General features: G+C 37.5%; 1 protein-coding gene across 1 annotated transcript in view; it reads left to right on the forward strand.

Moving 5' to 3' along the window:
• Positions 1-21,745, forward strand: part of rsrc1 (arginine/serine-rich coiled-coil 1) — a 279,588-nt gene that overhangs the window by 219,192 nt on the left and 38,651 nt on the right. The window contains exon 8 of the mRNA XM_078410060.1: positions 5,213-5,281. Within this exon, the coding sequence (XP_078266186.1) occupies positions 5,213-5,281 (69 nt within the window). The remainder of the gene's footprint in view (positions 1-5,212; positions 5,282-21,745) is intronic.

The raw sequence follows: 21,745 nt of genomic DNA on the forward strand, positions 1-21,745 counted from the left end.
GTTGTGTTGTTGAGTTAATATGCCTGTAAAGCTGCTGCACATAAGAATTTTGTGGTTCCAACCCAGCATTTGACAATTAAACGCTCTTGTCTCTTGAAAATATACAAATTGCCTAATTTGTTCATGATATATAAAGGTTACCCTCACCTGAAGATTAGAAAGCGCTGCTTCCAAAGTTGAGTAATCTCGTAACTTGAGCATTGTCGTAATATCCCCATTCACCCATCACCACTGGATGTGTAAATGATGCACAGTCATTTTTTAGAGCAATATGAATTAATACTGAAGCAAAACATATGTTAAATGTGGAGTGCAAAGTATGTGACAAACTTCTCGACAATAACATTTCTAGACCCCCTGCTCCCCACCACCATCTCAGAATTCTGATAAATTGATCATCCTGAAGAACAATAAAAGACCACTATAAAGACAAAACTTGAGAAGTACCACAGATAAATCAAACTCATGCACATTAGTTGCTTGAATCTAAATTGTGCCCAGTTGGTTTCTCTGGAGTGCAAGAGCCATCAATCTTTTGCTGTTAATGGGGGAATCTTGAAATCCACGTGATGTTTGTGTTATTAAATTTCAGTCTAATGAGTACTGCTAATACATTTTGAAGATTCTTGTGAAGTGCTGAATGTGTTTTGCAGCAGGATAATTTGAATGAAACATTAGCCAAAGGTTTTACATGACTCAAGGGGGTATATTTACAATTACACTTATAGCCCAAATTGAATTTAAATGGAAGTTCTATTGTCTTCGTTTTCTGACAGTCAGAATGAAGTGTATATGAAGTAGAGGTCTTTACCATTCTAAATGATTGTTTCGTTAAACTAATTTAATATATTTGAATTGTGAGAAAGGTTGGGGACTTGGATTTAAACTGCATTAACAATTCATGTCTAGTACTAAGCTTACAATAAAATTAAGTTTTATTTGTCTATAACAAAAGTATCAATGTCAGTAAATTTGGATTTTCCAAGTGATATTTTACACACATTGTGGATAAAATAATTTATATCAAACACTTTTGTAGTAATTGAAAAGCAAATTATTTTTTTTATAGTGATTCAAATAACAAAACTTAGTGTGGCAAAAATCATCAATGATATGCGCAAATTTTTATTTAGTTATCATAACAAATACTTGGCTGTAAGTTAGCAATTATTATGAAAGATTATTTCTCGAGATTTCTTTGCACATAGTTCACTCACCAACGGTTTCGCAATAAAGGGAAATGGTTTCCTGGAGACATTTATCTATTGAAACAAATGATATGCTGGAACAGAAACTTAATTAATTTGCAATGTTTATTGATAACCTCAAGTTTCTTGGAAGTGTATGCTAATCTTATTCTAATATCTGTGTTGTATTATTTTAAAACAGTTTTCAAAACTGTGCCATGGATTGTGTGATAAAAGTAAATATAACCAAATGCATATCTGTGGAAAATATGTAAGAAAATTAGTTTGGGAAAGAGGCTTCCTCCTTTATTTAATATTAAAGTTTACTCTGGTCTTAAATTTATTATTGCTATTACAGTACATTATTCAACCTTCAAGTATTGTTTCTTTCACATTTCAAGAGTGTTATCATCATTGTGTAACACTCTTTATTAGTTGGACCAGCATAAATAATGTTGTCAGCAGTTATTACTGAGATCTTTTTCGGTGCCAACCCTCCAGGTTTCTCCTGTGGATTCTTCGAATTGAGCACAAATCTTTCAAGATTTTGCTGCGGGAAGACTATGGGACAATAACAAAAACCATCTTAATAGTTTTATACAAGGAAGACTGATCATTGGGAATTTAAAGTAAAGGCTGCAGATGCCAGAAATCCAATACAAAAATGAGAAAATACTGAAAATATTCAGCACATCAAGCAGCATCTGAGGAGAGAGAAACAGGAGAGGTTTGGAAGGATATGGGCACAAGCAGGTGGAACTAGTGTAGTTGGTTGGTGTGGCCATGTTGGGCCTGTTTCCTCGCTGCATGATTCTATGACTCTGAACATGATTATCATTTCAGGCGGATAAATTTTACCAGAACCGTTATAAATTTTGAGTTAGAAACATAAAAACATAGAAAAATAGCTGCAGGAGTAGGCCATTTGGCCCTTCGAGCCAGCGCCGCCATTCAATATGATCATGGCTCATCATCTAAAATCAGTACCCCGTTTCTGCTTTCTCCCCACATCCCTTGATTCCCTTAGCCCGAAGAGCTAAATCTAACTCTCTCTTGAAAAGTTTGCCCTCGATATTCTCTAAAATTCAACCTGCTAATTTGTGAACTCCATGTCCTTTCCAATGTGGAGTTAACATATGTACAAAACTACAACCTACAGCAGGCTCCATGAAACGCCATGTGTCCTGCTGTTTGAGTTTCCTACATTTTATAATTTTGAATGGTTTTCAAACTAATCAATTAAGGGGAATTATAAGACAATTCTTTGCCTTATTTTGTGAGAGAAGAACAGACTGGTTAATTTTACAGAATTGTACATCGATCCATACTTCCTCCTGTAAGATTAAGATCTGTAAAGTATAAATATTTAGGTATAGGAAAAAACTGCAGATGCTGGTTTAAATCGAATGTAGACACAAAATGCTGGAGTAACTCAGCGGACAGGCAGCATCTCTGGAGAGAAGGAATGGGTGACGTTTCGGGCCGAGACCTTTCTTCAGACTGATGGCAGGAGAGTGGGCGGGACAGAGCTAGATTGTAGTCGGAGACAGTAAGACTGGTGGGAGAACTGGGGAGGGGGAGGGGATGGAGAGAGAGGAAAGACAGGGGCTATTTAAAGTTATAGACGTTAATGTTCATACCGCTGGGGTGTAAGCTACCCAAGTGAAATATGAGGTGCTGTTCCTCTAATTTGTGCTGGGCCTCACTCTCACAATGGAGGACAGAAAGGTCAGATTGGGAATGCGAGGGGGAATTAAAGTGCTGAGCAACCGGGAGATCAGGTAGGTTAAGGTGGACTGAGTGGAGGTGTTCAGCAAAACGATCGCCGAGCTTGTGCTTGGTCTTGCCGATGGACAGAAGTCGACACCTGGAACAGCGGATACAGTAGATGAGGTTGGAGGTCAACTCGGCCCTTCCCACCCAAACCATCCCCTCCCCAGGTACTTTCCCCTGCAACCGCAGGAGATGCAACACCTGTCCCTTCACCTCCCCCCTCGATTCCATCCAAGAACCCCGACAGTCTTTTCAGGTGAGGCAGTGGTTCACTTGTACCTCCTCCAACCTAATCTACTGTACCCGCTCTTCCAGGTGTCAACTTCTGTACATCGGCGAGACCAAGCGCAGGCTCAGCGATCGTTTCGCTGAACACCTTTTTTCTGAGCTGACGGACTCTAACCTTAGGAAAAAAGATATCTGTGACTTCTTTATGTTAAACCCTGTAGACTTGTGCGAGTTGCAGTTCGATTTATGCCTTCAGGCTTCACCCATCTGCTTCACCTACCCACATAGGGTTTGGCCAGTTGACCAGCCAGTCAAACTTCCTCATGGATGTGGCACCTTTAGCTATTTAAATGAATGTGACCGTACCAATGAAATACAAATGAATGTATAATTGTATGCATTAGTCTGTCCTGAATGTGTTAGTCCACATTGTTACTTCAAACTATGAGAGATTCTATTTATCTGTTTATGTCATCAAATTGAAAAACAAACTTAGTCCTTAATAATAAGTTTCTGCAGATAGCTAGTGTGTTGGATGTAGATGGCTTCAATGTTTCAGTGTTGAATCTTTAGCAGCGACATTGTGTGTATGGTGGTGGGGGATTGCAGATTTCCCTTGGTTTCAGAATTCAAAGCAGGCATTTAATAGTGCCAAAGAAGAAAGCAAAATTAAACAGTTGAACAGATAATGTCAAAGAGATAATTTCAGTCAATGTGAAGCACATTAGGATACTTGAATATATTAGTGAAAAGGATGTGTGACTGGCATAACCAAAGGCAGGCACACCCAGCGAAACTAGAATACAATTAAGTCACAGAATTTGCAGGCAGTGGAGAGGCAGTGGTGCTCTTTATGAGGAGAAGAACGCTCAAAAATCTATTGAGAATTTCCCCCTCTCCATTGGTTGAGCTGCCATTTGCATTAAAGAATTCTCGCAGACAGCATAATGGAAATCAAGAAGTATTATGTTTAATTAACTTTAATGATATAGTGCAAAAATAGAATTGAATACTTTATGGAATGGAATACGTTATTTTCACATGTGACTAGGCACAGTGAAATTCTTTGCTTGCATATCCAATGTATACAATCAAGAAATTGGAGTATATGCATGCTTTATTATGGTGCAGCACTGAAGAACAAAATATTGTGAAGTCCATCCACAACCACAGAATGTGCGGACCTAAAAGACCAAATGCATTTCACATCTGGCTCATCACTGTACTGCATTACCTACAGTGGGCACTCAGAGGCATTGAAGAGATAGCACCACAGCCGTCTGCACAAAATCCTTCAAATCCATTGGCTAAACTAACCTTTCCCAGGTCAGGCCCACCAGCATTGAAGCCCTAATTACATTATTCGGCTCTTTTTGGCAGACTATGTTGTTTATATACCTGATATCAGAAACCCAAAATTGAGCTCTCAAGAATTTGTCTCGTGAACAGAGACTAAAGATTCATGAAAGTTCACAAACCCTCCTTGGGAAAATGCAACATTTCCATTGATTCTTAGGTCCATGAGCACTCAAAATGAAAAAAATAACATTTTTGGACAGCACCAAGAATATTGAGTCCATACATTGGTAGCACATAGAAGCCCAATTTAAACAGCAAAAAGGTCACACCATCTGATAAACCATATCACAGATGGACCCACCAGGCATCTCTGCCCCATCTGTCGGAGCCTCTGAGAATCTCATATTAGCCTCTTCAATCCCTTCAGGAACCACAGAACTGGGATAGAAGCGAGTCATCCTTAATCCTGAGCGATTGCTGGAAACTAGTTCTGAGATTTGAATTGATTTGCCATAGAAGTACCAGAAGAAACTTAACATTTTTATTTGGGAAATTAAATAATTTGACCATCTCTGTGGCTGAATAGATTTGGTTTATATGATTAAAATTTAATTTTAATAATTGGTCAAAACATAAAATGTTTATTTTATAATCCTTAATTTTCAAGAATTTGAAAATGAATACATTTTAAGATTTTCTTAATCATTAATGTTTTTTCATTTCAGCAAAAGCCGATGAAGTCTTAAAAGCTAGGGAAAGAAAAGAGGAAGATGCCAAAAAGATGAAGGAGCAAGGTAACAGAAATTAATTTTAACAAAATAGCATTCACATTTTTACAATGAATTTTATGGAATGCTATTTCCCACCTTTCTAAAGATTACGTTGACTTTAAATTAGGGGAGATACATGGCTACTCATTTATCAAATGTCAAAAATACAGAGAGGCAGGTGATTTGTATTAACAAAGTACTCTACTATTTAAAGTTGAATAGCCTGTTTTGTATGTGCAGATATTAAGGTTATGAAATGGTCACAAACTAAGTTTTGTGTTGCATTCTCTGAAATATTTAGCATAGAACAGTACAGCATAGGAATAGGCCCTTCATCCCACAATTGTTTTGCCGAACCTGCCTGTACGCGATCCATGTCACTACATATAAATATGCCTATCTAAAAGCCACTATCATAACTGCTTCTATCTTGCAGCACGTTCCATGCACCTATCATTCTCTGCATAAAAATAAATGCTTTCCTTACACATCTCCTTTAAATTTCCTGATACTTATACTTAATGCGTTAACCAATGAAGGCAACCATACCATACACCTTATCTATCACTTTATCTACCTGTCTTTCCACTTTGAGGGACTATGCACTACATCCTAAGGTCCATCTGTACCTTAATGCTGTTAAGAGTCTTGCCATAAACTCAATACTTTTCCCTTACAATTGACCTCCCAAAGTGAAACACTGCACTTGATTGGATTAAACTCAATTTGCCATTTCTCCGCCCATGTCATTAACTGATCTTAATCCCATTGTGAGCCTTGACAGCATTCCTCACTGTCCACAAATCCACCAATTCTCGTGTTGTCTGCAAACTTATCAACTAACCCATCTACATTTATGTCCAAGTCATTGATATATATCAGAAACAACTGACATGCAAGCACAGATCCCCAACGTAATGCATTTACTTTGAAAAATATTTGTCATAAGACACAGTACATGAAAGACATGTTTATGATGTGTGTTTCCTTAAACTTAGTTTCTCACAAATTGTCTTTGTTGAAAATGTTTTTTTGGATGAACAACTGCTCCACTGCCAGAATCATTGTGGATATCTGTGTGCTGCCTGCTTGCTTTTAGAGTCTATCTAGAAGAGAATGATTTGCCTGAAATGGATCCAGCGGCACTTCAGATATGGATTTTTTTAAAGCTTATAAAATATATGGAATTTGCAGATGTTGCTAGGTTCCAAGAAAATATAATTTGCTGAAATTTGAGAATGCAGCCTTAAACTATTTGTTTGAACAAAATACATATTTCATATTCCTTCTCATTTTAAATCATGTAACGTGCACAGCAAGTGCCTGGTCTCCCTGACAAGTTGCAAGAGTTGGCTTTATGTACTGCCTGAGAGTTGGTCTCAAGCTTTGTCTGGACCCGAAAAGGAACTGAGCTCCAATGATGTGCTTAATTGCAGTGGCAATTATTTAACTCCAGTTCCAGATTATTTGCAAATAATGGGCCATATTTTTGCAGAGAAATGTTGACTGATTTGCACGGAACAATTGACAGTTCCTGCATAAATGTCATATGTTCCATATTTCATTGCATGCATGTGCACACAATGGCATTTCATACCTACTGACAGCTATTCACAGCTATTCACCAGTCCTTGCTTATTACATTCCGACACTGAACTTCGAGTAGTTTGAAATTTCATTACTTGCAGCGGAAAATCCATTGGAACTGGTGGAAGGTGCCATTCTCTATTGATTTCAAAGGAATAAACGGTTGTGAGGGATTGGGTATTAATTCATTTTGATTTCCTTCACATTAATAGATCTAAGTATTTAAAAACATAATAGTTTTATTTCAGTTTTAGAACTTTCCAAAACCCCTGGCCTGTAAAGCAGGGGGCATGCAAAGATTTTCTCAGCAACTTTGGGAACAGGGATTGTTCTGAACTCTGTATATGATGCCAGTTGCATTGTAGGCTTCCTGGTTAAAACCTGCTAGTGAATAAGGTCCTCCCACTAAGAATTTGGCCAGATTCCTTTGGCAAGCCCAATTAATCTACATCAACCATATCTTGGGAAGTTCTCATTGTGTGCACTGCACAGATTAAGTGTGATTTTTTAAATACATAGTTAAATGGTAAATGTAGGCAACTTGCTGCTCAGCAAGCTTGCATCATCAAAGTGAACAGATCTATCTAGATTGAAGAAAATGTCGTTGATGTGCAATAAATAGGCTTTCGATAGGTCTTTGGTAAAATATCACATAATTGGCCTGTCTTCAGGATCAAAATGCGTAGAATATAAAGGATTATGGCAGCAGCTATGAAAACACTTACTTGTTTAACAAATAGGAAGAACGTGCACAGAGGAGTTCACTATAGATCAATTCCATAAACAATGTCTTTTTTAATATAGATAATTAACCTGGACCTTGTAACTGCATGACACAATTTCCAAAATTGCAGTCTGATAAACTGTAAAGAAGACAGTAAAAATGTCCTGAAACGAAAATATTGTTAGAGAGTGGAATGAGTGGCCCGATGGCAGGTGAAATGTAATGGTGAGAAATGTGAAGTGTTACATTTTTCTGGAAAGAATGAGATTAGGTAATGCAGACTGCCCCTTGCTATGAGCACCCCTACATACAAATGTGCTGCCATTATATATTACTGAACCTTGCTCTCACCAGCTAGAGTGCGGTCCTCACCTCCCATCCACTTCATTGGACACCTTTGAACTATCTTTAATCGGACTTTATCGGGCTTTATCTTACGCTAAATACTGCACCTTTTATCCATTATCTGTACACTGTAGACGGCTTGATTGTAATCATGTATAGTTTTTTGTTTGACAGGATAGCACGCAACAATAAAAGGTTCACTGTACCTCGGTGCACGTGACAATAATAAACTAAACTAAATACAAAACTTGGATATAAGTACATAACGTTAGTTTGTATGAATGACAGAGCTAGTTTCCACCACTCTCTCTCTCTCCACTTTTGGTGGATCTTTCTCAGCAGTTTGATATACGTTCGATGCCATGTATTTCAATACAGTGGAGGGATAGATATCATATTGAATGATATTTGTATATTTTCGGACAAATGGACAAAATCAAGTTGTGGACATCTGTTAAAACAGAACCAGTTTTCTTAAAAGCGGTTATTAGTCTGAAAACTTGTCAAGCTTTGATTTTGGGACTTGAATTGAAAGGGTGAAAGACATGACTTGAAATGTTTGGAAACATGGAACTACAAATACTAGTTTACAAAAAAAGACACAAAGTGCTGGAGTAACTTTGCGGGTCAGGTAACACCACTGAAGAACATGGATAGGTGATGTTTCTGACTCGAAACATCATCTATACATGAGCTCCAGGGAAGCTGTGAGACCTGCTGAGTTACTCCGCCATTTTGTTTTTTTTTGTTTAAAAGTGCGACTTTTCACTTACCTTTGTTTGAAAGCTTTCGCCCATTATTAATCAATCTTTTTTGCACCATTGAAACTATTTCTCAATGTTTGCTGTAAGATGCAACATCTTCATAGTGCTCTGTCAAAATCAATTTGATTTGGAAATATTTCTGACATCTTCTCAATATCGAATCATTTCACTTCCAATGAAAAGACTGACATTTGTTTGAAAATAGATGTCTTGAAAGTATTTCGCAATCTGTTCAATACATCTTGACATACCAGTCTCAATTTCCTTCTCAAAATCCTCATCGGTAAAGAGGTAGCCTGAGATGATCATTGACTGTGTCCTCCTTTCAACCCTACAGTTTAGAATGACGAAACTCCATGACAATTCTAGCCATCTTTCAGAGACATGAAAGGTGTGTGTGTGTGTGTGTGTGTGTGTGTGTGTCAGTGATCTGAAGGCAGCGTTTGAAGGAGGACTGTGGAGCTCACCACTAGGCTGACCAGTATTTGAAATTAAACTTACATCAGTGAAAATAGAATACATTAAAATTCCTATAATCTAGCATGGCCAGGACTTTAGTCATGCCAGATTAGCAAAGTTTCCAGACTGTTGCCTATCGTTCGCACTAATACCTGAATACAGTTTTAATGCATTTTTTAAATAGATATTACAGCTTTGTAATAAATTTCCCAGTGAACCAGGTAAGTTTAAAAGGTGTCTTCTTTTTTATAAAGATTGAAGTTGAGGTCCAAATTGCAAAAATGCTGCAGATCATAGAAATCTGATATAAAAACAAAATTGTGATGATACTCAGCTTGTTAGGCAACAGCTATGGAGAAAGTTACAGGTTGGTAATCTAAATATTAGATCTGCATTTTCTGTTTTTTATTTAATTTGAAATAATCTTCCCCTAATTTTTCCCCAATGACTTTCTGTTTTGCACATCCCACATCCATGATAACTCACAATTTAATGGAAATTCTTGGCATGAGTTTCTCTGGCATTGGTTTGTTAGATATAGTGAATAGGGTTGGCCACACAGATGAGAGAAAGAATTCCACTGCAAAATCTCCTCAAGGTATGTTTACTTTGAAGAAGTTCACCTCCTCTCTCCCACAAGAGTTCTGCAACATCCTCTCTCACTGCTATCTCTGTATCTCTCGCTTTCCCCTGACTCACTGATGAAGGGTCTTGACCCGAAATGCCACCCATTCCTTCTATCCAGAGATGCTGCCTGTCCCGCTGAGTAACATTCTCTTTGCCTATCTTCGGTTTAAACCAGCATCTGGAGTTCTTTCTTGCAAGAGAAAGTTAGCATTCTCTTTGCCCTTCGATGGATCTGAAGGACCCTGAGCTAATAATTAATAAGCAGAGTTCCATCTCTATTTAAGCCAATATTTATCTCGAAACTAACGTGTACAATATTGGTCTGTCTGGTGATTTATATTGGTAATTTATGGATATACCAACGACCCTTGGTTATTTGTTCTGAGAAAACTTTTAGCGAGTCGTGTTTCAAAAGAATTCACAGCCATCTGGAACTTGTCTGTGCAACCCATGTTCCAGCCCCCCCACCACCCTGAATGTCTAGCAGGCATTTGAGACTCTGTCCTTCCTTGGTTTCAGCTGATCGGCCACTCATTCCGTGCAGGTGTTTCCTTGTGGCTGATTGCGCTGCAGATGAAAATATGGCTGGCCTTGCGTCTCATGGAATCGTGGTGACACAGAACACACTTGGGATCTGGCCGCCCGCAGGAGGAAGGACATGTTAAACAGAGACACCGAAGGCTGAATTAGAATTTTAAAAAGGCCAACCCAAAGCAAGAGAGAATTGCAAAGCAATCACAAATCCAAAAATAATTTACAAATATAAAGACCTAATGTGCATAGTGTGCTTAAACCTCCAGAAAAGCAGCATTATCTTTTGGAAAATGAAAATAGCAATATCAATTCTAGTCCATAAATTGCAGATATTAACAGTGCTTTTTTTGGACTCGGATGGCATTCTGGCAACTCTTAAAACATAAACGGCATTATTTCGTTTTTGCCATTGTGACACCTATGTTTATGAATTGTGCTAGAAAATGTCTCTTAAAAAAAGCATTGGATACTGCATGCAAGAAATAACATTGTCAGATTTGAGAGGGAAGTAAAAAATACACAAGGAGATGGAATGAGTTGTTCAATTGATTGGGAAGGAAGAACTTGTTGGACTGTCAGAACTAAACATGAGTTATGACAACTCAAAATAGAAACCATTAAAAACAGATGAACCATCTAGTAAATTGTCGACAATACTTAGACCCAACAATACAGGGAATTAAAAAGCATTTTAACAAAAAAATGTTCCTGGAGCTTTTGATCTGCAGCTCAATATTGAAATCCCAGTGGATGCAGACCACCTATTTCTGATGGACAGTAGAGATCCAATCCAACTTTCCACGTAGGATCTATTACCTGAGAACCGGGAGAATGTCTCCATCTGAGAATCTAACCTTCTTCAGAATCTTAGAATGGTTTTAGCCTCAGTAGACTTCAAATGGTTTTTGTTTCTTGGCTGACTATAAATACCATTCTTCCTCTAAAGCAGCATAGTGTAATTTAAATACCAAAGGACTTTAAACTAGGAACATTTTTGTTCCAGAATATTAAGTTGATTAAAAAATAATTTATGATTTACCTATTTTCTTCTGTCTTTGCTGTTGAAAATGTAGTACATTGGTGCTGCAATGCTTCTAACTTAACTGTTGTCGATCTATCTGTGCAACAAACAAATGAATGTCTGGACAAAGTGTTAACTATAATCTGCTTGAAAATCAAATTATTTGACCTCTAAGCCCTACAAAATACACTCCTGCTGGTTTGCTGTTAAATATTCAGAACCATCCTGTCATGAATACAAATAGAGGACAGATTAGAATCTACAAGCGACTGACCCAGGCATTAGATTAGAGGCTAGGGGTTTGTGCTGCTTTAAATCTTTTAATTACCACAGTCCTCACTGCCAGCTGAAGGACGCATGAAAATTTCGAGAACTGTTGATAAAAAGCAAGTTAAAACGTAGAGTCAACGTGAGTGTAACTGGCATGCTTTTTTATGGAGTTATAAAATAACTCAAGCTCATTCTGATTGAAGTTGCATGCATTTTACAAGTTATGTATATTCTTTTGGAAAATCATTAGTATGTACAATAGATCTGCAAAGTAGAAAGTGCCTGGAGTCCCATAATATTTAGGTGGTTAAACTAAATATATATTTTTCCTAATAAGCTGTCATGCATTACAGCAAATGAGGACAGCGAGGCCAAATAACGGGGTTCTGTGTTTTTTTGGGGGTTTTATAGTACTAATCGATTTTAAATAATATTTGATTCTGCATTACTGCTACATTAGTACATCGTTAAGGCCCGTTTTGAAATATTTTGAATTTATAATAAATATTTGGAATACTTACTTATAGTACGTTTTTGCACTTTGGATTGCTTTACAATTTTGCACCGTTCTGCTGTTCTGCATTCATCATATTTATTGTCATATCTCTATTACCACATTTTTCTGTTTCTCCATGCCGTTTTCTCCATGAGCTTCATGCAACCAAGGAATTTAATTTCTCATGGCAATTAACTAATCTGGTGCACATGGCTATAAACTAATCTAATTCTAATCAGATGCAGCAAGTGCCAGTCTCAAAAGAAGCCATTGCCGCGGAAGGTGTGACATTTGACCTGCCGAGGAAAAACATTTCTACACACATGCAATTTAACAATATCGTGCTGCCTTAAAAACATGTGGGAAGTTCTTACTGGCAACAATTTACACTAGTTGCCTGCACGTGTATGCTTCTATAATAAGTAAACGTCCTTAAAAAAATAATTCATTGTATAAAGTAACTGACATGTGTCAACATGGTCAGGTCCTTTTTAAATGCATTTCTGAGCTTTATTATTTTGCTGTGCCTTTGAATTTTCAGTGTCCCTGGCAATTTTTTTAGACTTTTTAAAAATTGGATAATTTCATGGCAATTATAGAAAACTGTAAAATTGCTTTTGTTTTATACTTATAAATATATGTGTATGAATATTAAATATTCCAATTAGTTAACTAGCAGCTACAAGTACCTAATAAGGTCTTGCATTCTAAGAATGTCATTCGACCTTGAGAGTGATACTGCAAGTGAGTGCGCTATCTACTAATGGCTGTAGTGCAGATTTCAGTGTTCTATTCTAGTGTGGAGACCTCATGCTGATTAATGCCCCGTTTATTATTGAAAAGGGTGTCAAATTTGCTTTTAAACCCTTTGTCCTTGTACCTGTCGACTTATACTATCATCAGTTTATATTGCTGATGATTGTAGGAGCTGGTGGCTTGGCGATACCACGATTGTCTGATCTGCTTATACTGTCACTCAGTATATTTCCTTCTCCTTCACTTGGGCACTGGGTTGGAAAAATAAAAATTTAAAAAACAAGTTGAAAGTAAAATTAACAGTACAAGCATGGTAAATGCAACCACTGTTAAGGATTATGCTTCCACAGACATGTTTCTGCACAATTTATTCTTTTGACAGGTCCTACTTCTACGCAGCAGTGAAAGACACCCACGTTTGTAAATAATGCAATGTTTTTAGTCATGTAGCATTTACAAGTGATGGTCAAGCATTGGTTAATGACCAGAAGCCCCCCAGCTCCGAGCCCTTTGGGACAGAGACCTACAATTTAGATTGAGTCTCAATCTGCCTGGAGTTCAAGTATAGTGGCTGATTTTGAGTTATCTGCATCTGAATAAATTAGCATGCAAATTCCGTACCCTTATGGAATACTGAATGTAGCACTTGACCATCATCAACCATATTGTAAGTTATCAGCTGTCTGTCATTTACTATGAAAGAATTAGTTGAAGTATATCAACTAACTACAAATATTAGAATTACTTTCATCCTGTATTCCTCTGTGGGTATGTTGTAGCAGTCTGAACCCTCGAAGAAATACAACAAATGGGTACAGTTTTGAAATTGTATTTTTATTCTTCTTGCTACTCCTTTCTCCCCAATTTCCTCGGCATAGAAACGAAAGGTAAATCTAACAAATGGTGAACCATATATTATGAGGAGGTGAACTGGAGCAATCCAAAGCAAATCGCCCATCAGTTTTCTCTCATTGCAAAAATCCATTGCTGCTCAGTATCACCCCCTAATGGCACAATGAAAAAACACGGTCTTTGCAGATTAAATTATGTGCTCATTTCCCAATTCCACAGCCACGTGACACGAGATTTTTAAAAGTTCGACTTTCTATACAATGAGTATTATGCTTTAAAAGGAATTACTGTTGAGAGTACTTTTATTCTAATGATTAAAATGGCAACCAGATATATTTGGCGCATTTATCGAAAGGTTTTAAGCAAATGAATTGTGCCGCACAAGACGTCTGGAAACCTCTACAAAATGAACAAAGAAATTCAAGCAAAAATATGTCTATTGCATATTTCTGCAATAAACCTCAACAAAATTGTGGAAAAACTTCCACTTAATATTTTTATGGCTCCTTTTATCTTTTAAATTGATGTTTGCAAAGGGGGAGGTTGTGCATCTGTGGTGGATTGATTAGTTATGCCTGGTTTGTAACCAGCGAATCAGGGTTATGTACTCTTGGGAAATAAATTTGGCAGAAAATCAGCATGAGAAGATTTAATTATCACTTGGAGACCTTTCCCTTTTCCAAATCAGTGATCCTGAAACTGTCAGTGTTGCAAGGAAATCTGTGTAGACACCAAGCTTCACTTCCCAATTTGTCCTCCACATGATGATAAGCCAAGCAATTACAGGTTTATTGATTTTTCATCATGGCAAATTTTAAGTTGATATTTTCTTGAAAAGGCTAGGGTGATTAAGTGTTTCCCTTTGCTTGAGTACAAGAGAGAACTCTGGCAGAATCTAATATTCAGAGGTTGACCTTTCCAGGCAGATAATGTGGTGTCTTGCCCACGTGTTAAATAGACGATTTGGGGTACAAATGTGATAGGGTATCTGTGGAGACAGTTTAATTTGCTCTATTTATATGAACAAGTCATGTGGCACATGGTTTGCAACATCAGTTGAATGAGCTTGAAAGTATAGCCCACGTGGGCTGGAAATGTGAATGAGTACAGCTACTGTCTAATAGGGTTAGTGCCATAAAGAAAAGCATTGACCAGAATCATGCTGTGGTAAGTGCATGCATTAGAAATACTTCTTTATTAAGGAGAGGGAAGTGAGTTATAACATGACAAATTAATTGCATGAAAAGCTGTATTTTGCTGATTTATCAAAATCTTTTTTTTTTCAAATTAAATAATATAATAGTAACAGCAAGATTAAAAAAAAAGAATCGAATGCCATCAATATAGATTATCTCACTTAGCCAATTGGATTATAATTAATAGCGTGTGTCATAAATGTTCTGCATTTAATTTACTCTGTTGTCAGTAAACCCGAAATGACAACAATTTAATTGCATCGCTAATATAATTTTGAAGCTTTCTGCTCTCAGGTTGATTTTTTACTTTGTTCTGTTAATGTCCACCTTAAAAACAAACTATCTTACAAGGCTTAAAGAAACAAAAAGCTGAGAAGTGCAGTTAATGTTAACAATTAGTTAACTATTATTTTAAAAGGGATATATAATTGTCTGCTGCTTAGCAAATAACTAACTATATTCTAATTCACTTAGAAGTAATCAAGTTAATTGCTGGAAAAGTTTGCCTGATCTTCACCGATCAATATTCCCCCTTGACTCCCACATTCCCCTCATGCGAAGCTTAGCTTCTGCTATTACTGCTGTAGCCTTTCACTTCACTCGATTTAAGTGAAGTATGAGCCTCTTGCACTTGTCAGTTCTTGTGCAATAGTAGCTCTTAGCTAATTTTCATTCATTGTTTACCAACTGCACCATCTCTGTGCATTATGTGCAAGTGTTCTCAATTCACCTGACCCTAATTAGTCTGGCTATTGCAATGCATCAGGATAGTGACATAAGCCAAGGGCCCAAAAGCTAAGTAATAGGCAATGCAGGATTGGAAGGCATACCACACTGTTTATGAATTACCCTGAGCAGTGGTGCCTTTTCTTATACTCTCTCTTTGAAAAAGCATGGCTGGGCCAACAATTGAAACCATGAATCCATGTGTGAACACTGCACCGAGAATCCGATGAGAAAGAGAGTCGATCCAGGGGCAATGATAACTTGCAAGTGAAGTTGCAGGTAATGTTATTCCCATTTTCCAGGTGCCTTTGTTGTCTGATTAGTAGACATTGTAAATTTTGGGAAGTCTTGTCAAAGAACCTGCACTTAGTTGAAGGAGTATGTAGGAGGACATAGGTTTACAGTGAGGAGGAGAAAGATTTAATAGGAACTTGAGGGGTAATTGTTTTATACAAAGGGTGGTGGATGTATGGAACAAGCTGCCAGAGGAGGTAGTTGAGGCAGGAACTCTTGCAACGTTTAAGAAAGATTTAGACAGGTACATGGAAAGGATAGGATTAGAGAGATATGGGTCAAACGTAGGCAGGAGGGACTAGTGTAGATGGGATATATTGGTCGATGTGGGCAAGTTGGGTCAAAGGGCCTGTTTCCACACTGTATGACCCTATGACTATGAGTACATTTGAAAGCCATACATCATGCAGATGATGCAACTACAACCACAGTGCCATGGATTTGGAAGTTTGATGGTGCCAATCATGTATTCTATTTGAATGTTATTGGAGTTGAACTCATCCAGATAGGTAGACTTCATTTCAATACAATCCTGTTGAACCAGGATCAGAGGAAAATCACTTGTTGAAGAATGCATGGCTTGTGACTTGCTGTAACCCATTTGTCTGGAAAAGTAAACATTCTGACCAGCGGCAACCTGCCCACCCCCTCCGCAATTAATAAGATGATATCGGGTTTGTTAATGCTGCAGAATATGAAAGGTGGGATATCTTGTTGAGGATGGTCATTGTTTTACACTTGAATGGCATGATGATCATTTGCTACGTGCTGACCAAGCAGGAATATGGTTCAGGATCTGCCATGTTATAAGTTACGTAATTTTCTGAGGAGTTGTGCATGGAACTAAACACTGAGCAATCTTGGGAAAACACCCCATGTCTGATCTTATGGTGGGGAAAAGAAGTAGTTCTAATCTAGGCTCCTCCTAGAGATTCTAAAGTAATGCTCTGAAAGCAATTGGCCTCCAATCATAACTATATATTGCTTAATATTCAGCATGACGGATCATTGTATAGTTTTCTTTTTTGATCATCATGAGTTTATCAACACCCTTTCATGTTCTCCTCAAACACTGCTTTGAAGATAAAGGAGAGTCTCACGTATCTCATCTTTGGAGCAAAGCAACAGTATGCAGTCAAATTCTCTTGGCATTGATCAGGATGTTATTGGTTAATAAACACCATTTGGCTGCACTGCTGTTGACACCTTCCATTACAGCTCATGTCTGAAAGTAAATGAATGGATGACATTTTGGTGGATTGAGCATGCCCTACATTTTGTGGGTGGCACAAACTTCACATGAACTGGACAAACATGGTGATACTCTACCTCACAATCATTTCTTTCCCCAACAGTAATGTCAATTATTTTGCATCTTCACGCTAAAAAGGCAAATCCCGAAATAGGTGACATCATAATAAATTTACCAGTGTAGTAACTAATGAGTGATTGGCATTCAATCTTGATCTCACAAACAATGTGTAAACAGAATGTGCAGACATGAATGAGTCGTGGGGATCGTGAATGAACTGAATAACCAACAACCATTGTAGCACCTTGTCAATTGTATTTGCTTTTGTTGTATAAATCCATGATAAGCCATAGCCAAGAATTATTTAAAATCTTGTTTATGTTTGCTGTGCAGACAGAGAAGATGTTCCTTTCCAGTGAAAAAGATCCCCACTACACTTAATTAATTTAAATAGAATTATTTATTTAATATTGAAGTTTCTTGCTGTTCAGAATCATTGATCTGGTGAGAAGCTTATAATTGTTTTATACTAACAATTGTGTAATATGTTTCATTTGAGTACATCCATCACAGCACAATTAATTTGTTTTGATTGAATATGTCTGTAGTTTTTCATATTAATGAATGAATGAATACTTTATCGTCACATGTGACCAGTCACAGTGAAATTCTTTGCTTGCATGCCCAAAGTATGCAAATAGTCGGCACATAAAGGGCACTTACAAAGTTACAAAGTTCCCACGCCAGGTCTCCCTTTGTTCTCTCTCTCCTTCACGCTGGTCTCCCCACGCCGGGTCCTCTGTTGTTCCTTCCCCCAGCGGTAGCGTCCTCACTTCCACGTGTTCTGTCCTCATCTGTCGATAAACAAAGAGGGACCATCAGAACTCTAATGACTACTTTTGTAACTTTGTCGGCGATCGATACATAGCGACATTTGCGTACATTGAATGTTTTACGAAAAACAAAGAATGTCACTGTACCTAGGTACATGTGACAATAAAGTATAATTGAATTGATTCATCTATCAAGAGGGGGGTGGAGTTAGCCTTTTCAGGCATTAAACCTGGAATGGGAAAGCTAAAATAAGACCAGAAAAGACGGGACATGTTGATCAGGTCCAGCGGAAATTGTGGAGAAGAATCCAGTCAATATTAGAATAAAATATCAGGTAACTTTAAGAGATGTAAAGATAGGGAAAGGGTTAGTGAGAGGCAGCATCTGAGATGGAGACCAGTGACTTCTTTGGTTTTACTTTAATGCAGTTCAGAACACTTAGAATATTTTCTCCCACCATCTTCTCTGCAACTTAAAATTGCCCTTTTTTTCTCTTTCCGTTCTGGTCAAGGGTCTCCAGCCTGAAATATTCACTGTGTTTCAGGGTTTCCTGCCTGAGTTTTCCCAGCATGTTCTGTTTTTTTATTTTAGATTTTCAGCATCCACAATTTACTTTTTTTTTTGGGGGGTGGGTGTTAAATGTATGCCAGTACTATGTAACACTTCTTGCATACTTGTGCAATCACTGCCAATGGAATCTAGTATTGCAGAGAGAACTTCAGAAGGCATTAGCCTACCTGTTAACTGAGCATGTGATCCAATCATTGTTCCAGAATCATTTTTCCCTTCATTCGCAATCCAATGAATATGCATGTCCTCCCTGCCATTTTAGAGACTTTCAACCTCAGATTTGTGTCTTATGAATGGGTTTTGCAAGGTCTATTTTGTGTCTTAAAATGCTGTGTAATGTACTCGTTACCATGCTACCATTCAAACTCGGCACAAATACGATCTGAGTAAATACAGTATTTCCAGAGTGAGTCCACACACAAACTGGAGGAACAGCACCTCATATTCTGCTCAGGTAGCTCAAAACCCAAAAGTATGAACATTGAATTTTCCAATTTTAGGTAACCTCTCACAACCCTCCCTCTTGCTTCCCCAAACCGCTCTCTCTTTTACCCCCACCTCCACCCATCCTTTCCTTCCCCTGTGCTACACCTGAACTCCCACCTTTTTCTCACCCCCCCACTCCACTGTTGATTTCTTCCCTCTGGTTTACAATACGCAACTCATCAAACCTGTCTCACGCCTTCCTTCTTTCCTTTCATATCTCTGGCCTTTGTGCCAACCATCTTCCCCTCAAAGAAAACCTTGTCTATGTTGACCTATTACCTGCCATGCTTTGTCCTGCCTCTCCCCTTTCCCATCTTTCTTCTCCCCCATTACAATCACTCTAAAGAAGGGTCTTGATTTGAAACGTCACCAATCCATGTTCTCCAGAGATGCTGCCTGACCCGCTGAGTTACTCCAGTACTTTGTATCCCTCAGTAAACATGCTTGTTGATTCATGACCCTTGAACAGTTTTTCTCGGAAAGTATATTCCTACCATTTAGAAAAACATTATTTCAACTAATCTTCAGTTATGAGATATATTTCAGGAGTGCCTACCAAAATGAATTCTTACTGAACTCTGCCAATAATTTATTTTAAGATTCAATTTATTATTTAAATAATTAAAATAGATGCTGTTGTCCTCTTGGGTAGAACTGCTTGTGAAATGAAATTGTGCTGTAAATTTGACTTTTGTATGCTCGGTTACTTAATTAATCTACTATAAAGTAGAATTTAACAGATGATTTTAATTAATTTTTTAGCTTAAGTTAATCGCTATGTTTTAGATGTAAATGGTTAACTTAGCGATAATCAAGTAGTGTTCTAAAATATTGAGAACACAGCAAAATTCCCCAAATATTCCCGTGTCAGAGTGCCAGAGTGTTTTGTGCTAAGGGAAAATATGGACATTAATATTAATAAATATGCAAATAATATAATTTACAACACACCAAGGTTTGGTTTCTAATCTTTTATTTATGTTCATTTGAACTGTACAAATGCAATTAATATAATCTCCGTGACCTCAAGGTTACTGAAATTGTCCACAAAATTTAGATGCTATGAATATACTTTTAACTGGCACAGAATCTATGGAACAATTGCTGGATGGTGCAGCCAAATACCTTGCTACGTTAAATGAAATCAAGTATATAACTATGTGATGTTATTTTTTTTAATGTGTGCTCCAAGATGTAAGGCTCTCATGACCACTTTACTCTTGTGGTTTATGACATTCTTCAGAACCCGGAGATTGTGTTACATCCTTGTGGCAAACTCGTGGCCATCTGTTCTGTTTTTTAGTTAGCAAATCTCAAAACACATGTTACATAAATGTGGGATACAATAGGTTGAAATGTTTGGTATAATTTTTATTTAATGAGTGAAACATGATTTAACCAGGGAGTAATGTAACTGATGGCCAGTTCCAATGCATATCCTAGCATTTCAGAAATAAATTGATGATTTTACTGTATTATAAATATTAAATCATGCTAAAATATAGTGCTCTTTTCTGACAGATGGGTATTTTGGTTTCAGTTCATTTTCCTCCAAACTTTTACGTATCTGACAAGAGGATAAATAATTTCTGTGAAATTTAGATTCAGCCAGGATACAAAGTGGTCGTAGAAATCCAGAGCAAAAATAATGTGGATGCTTATATATGGCCTGACAAAACTTCCCTCTGTTTTTAATTTAAAATATTTTATTGAAAGACCATTGAACATTACAAAATTTAGAGTATTAGTTTTTATCTTATGCATAGTGTTCTACACATTATCCTGTTGATATGTTATTATCTGGATGTTAATATAAATTGAGTGCTGTTCAATTTGTGCTGCCTTATAATGATCACTTTCTTATGTTTGACCTATGGCTTATTTTAGTTTATCTGTCCATTCATTAGGAAATGAATTGACTGATCTATGCACAATTCCTTTACTTTAAAAAATGGTTATCATTTTAAACCCAGAAAATCATGACAGGACAATATTAAATGGTGGTCAGAAATACGAGGCCTTGTTTATGCAAGTGAAATAGACACTAAAGCCCCTATTATGTTGGGTAGATAGTATATTGGCCAAACAAAGGCAGGTGGGCCTAGTGTAGATGGGGCATGTTGGTCGGTGTGGGCAAGTTGGGCCGAAGGGCCTGTTTCCACGCTGTATGACTCTAAGTGTAAGAACTTTCCATGGCAGAAATCTATCACTTGCCAAAATGGCGAGAGCAAAAAAGAAGCAATCCTTCAAGGCGTAATGGACTGTAAGAGAGTTTTGACATTTCATATCAGCAAATATGAGGGTTGGTGGATGTCTGAGAGCCGTTTGCAAAATGAGCTTTTCCACCCAGAAAACATGGTCTGCATGCGAACTTTAAAGGGAACACCGCTATAATGGCTATCTAAAAAAAATACTCCTCCCAGCTTCACTGCATTACAGATGTCTATTGCCAGATTACAGTACAGATGTCAAGTCAAGTCAAGTCAAGTCAATTTATTTGTATAGCACATTTAAAAACAACCCACGTTGACCAAAGTGCTGCACATCTGACCAGGAAAAAAAAGAAACATACAGTGGCAGGCAGCCAAACACAACGGCGCGGCCATCTTGAACAAAATGTTAATTCAATCACCCACAGTCCAACAATAAAAGCACTAAACAGGCACCCAAAATTACCCAACCCCAAAAACCCCCC

Source organism: Rhinoraja longicauda, chromosome 13 (assembly GCF_053455715.1).
Source record: "Rhinoraja longicauda isolate Sanriku21f chromosome 13, sRhiLon1.1, whole genome shotgun sequence".
Classification (NCBI taxonomy): Eukaryota; Metazoa; Chordata; class Chondrichthyes; order Rajiformes; family Arhynchobatidae; genus Rhinoraja; species Rhinoraja longicauda.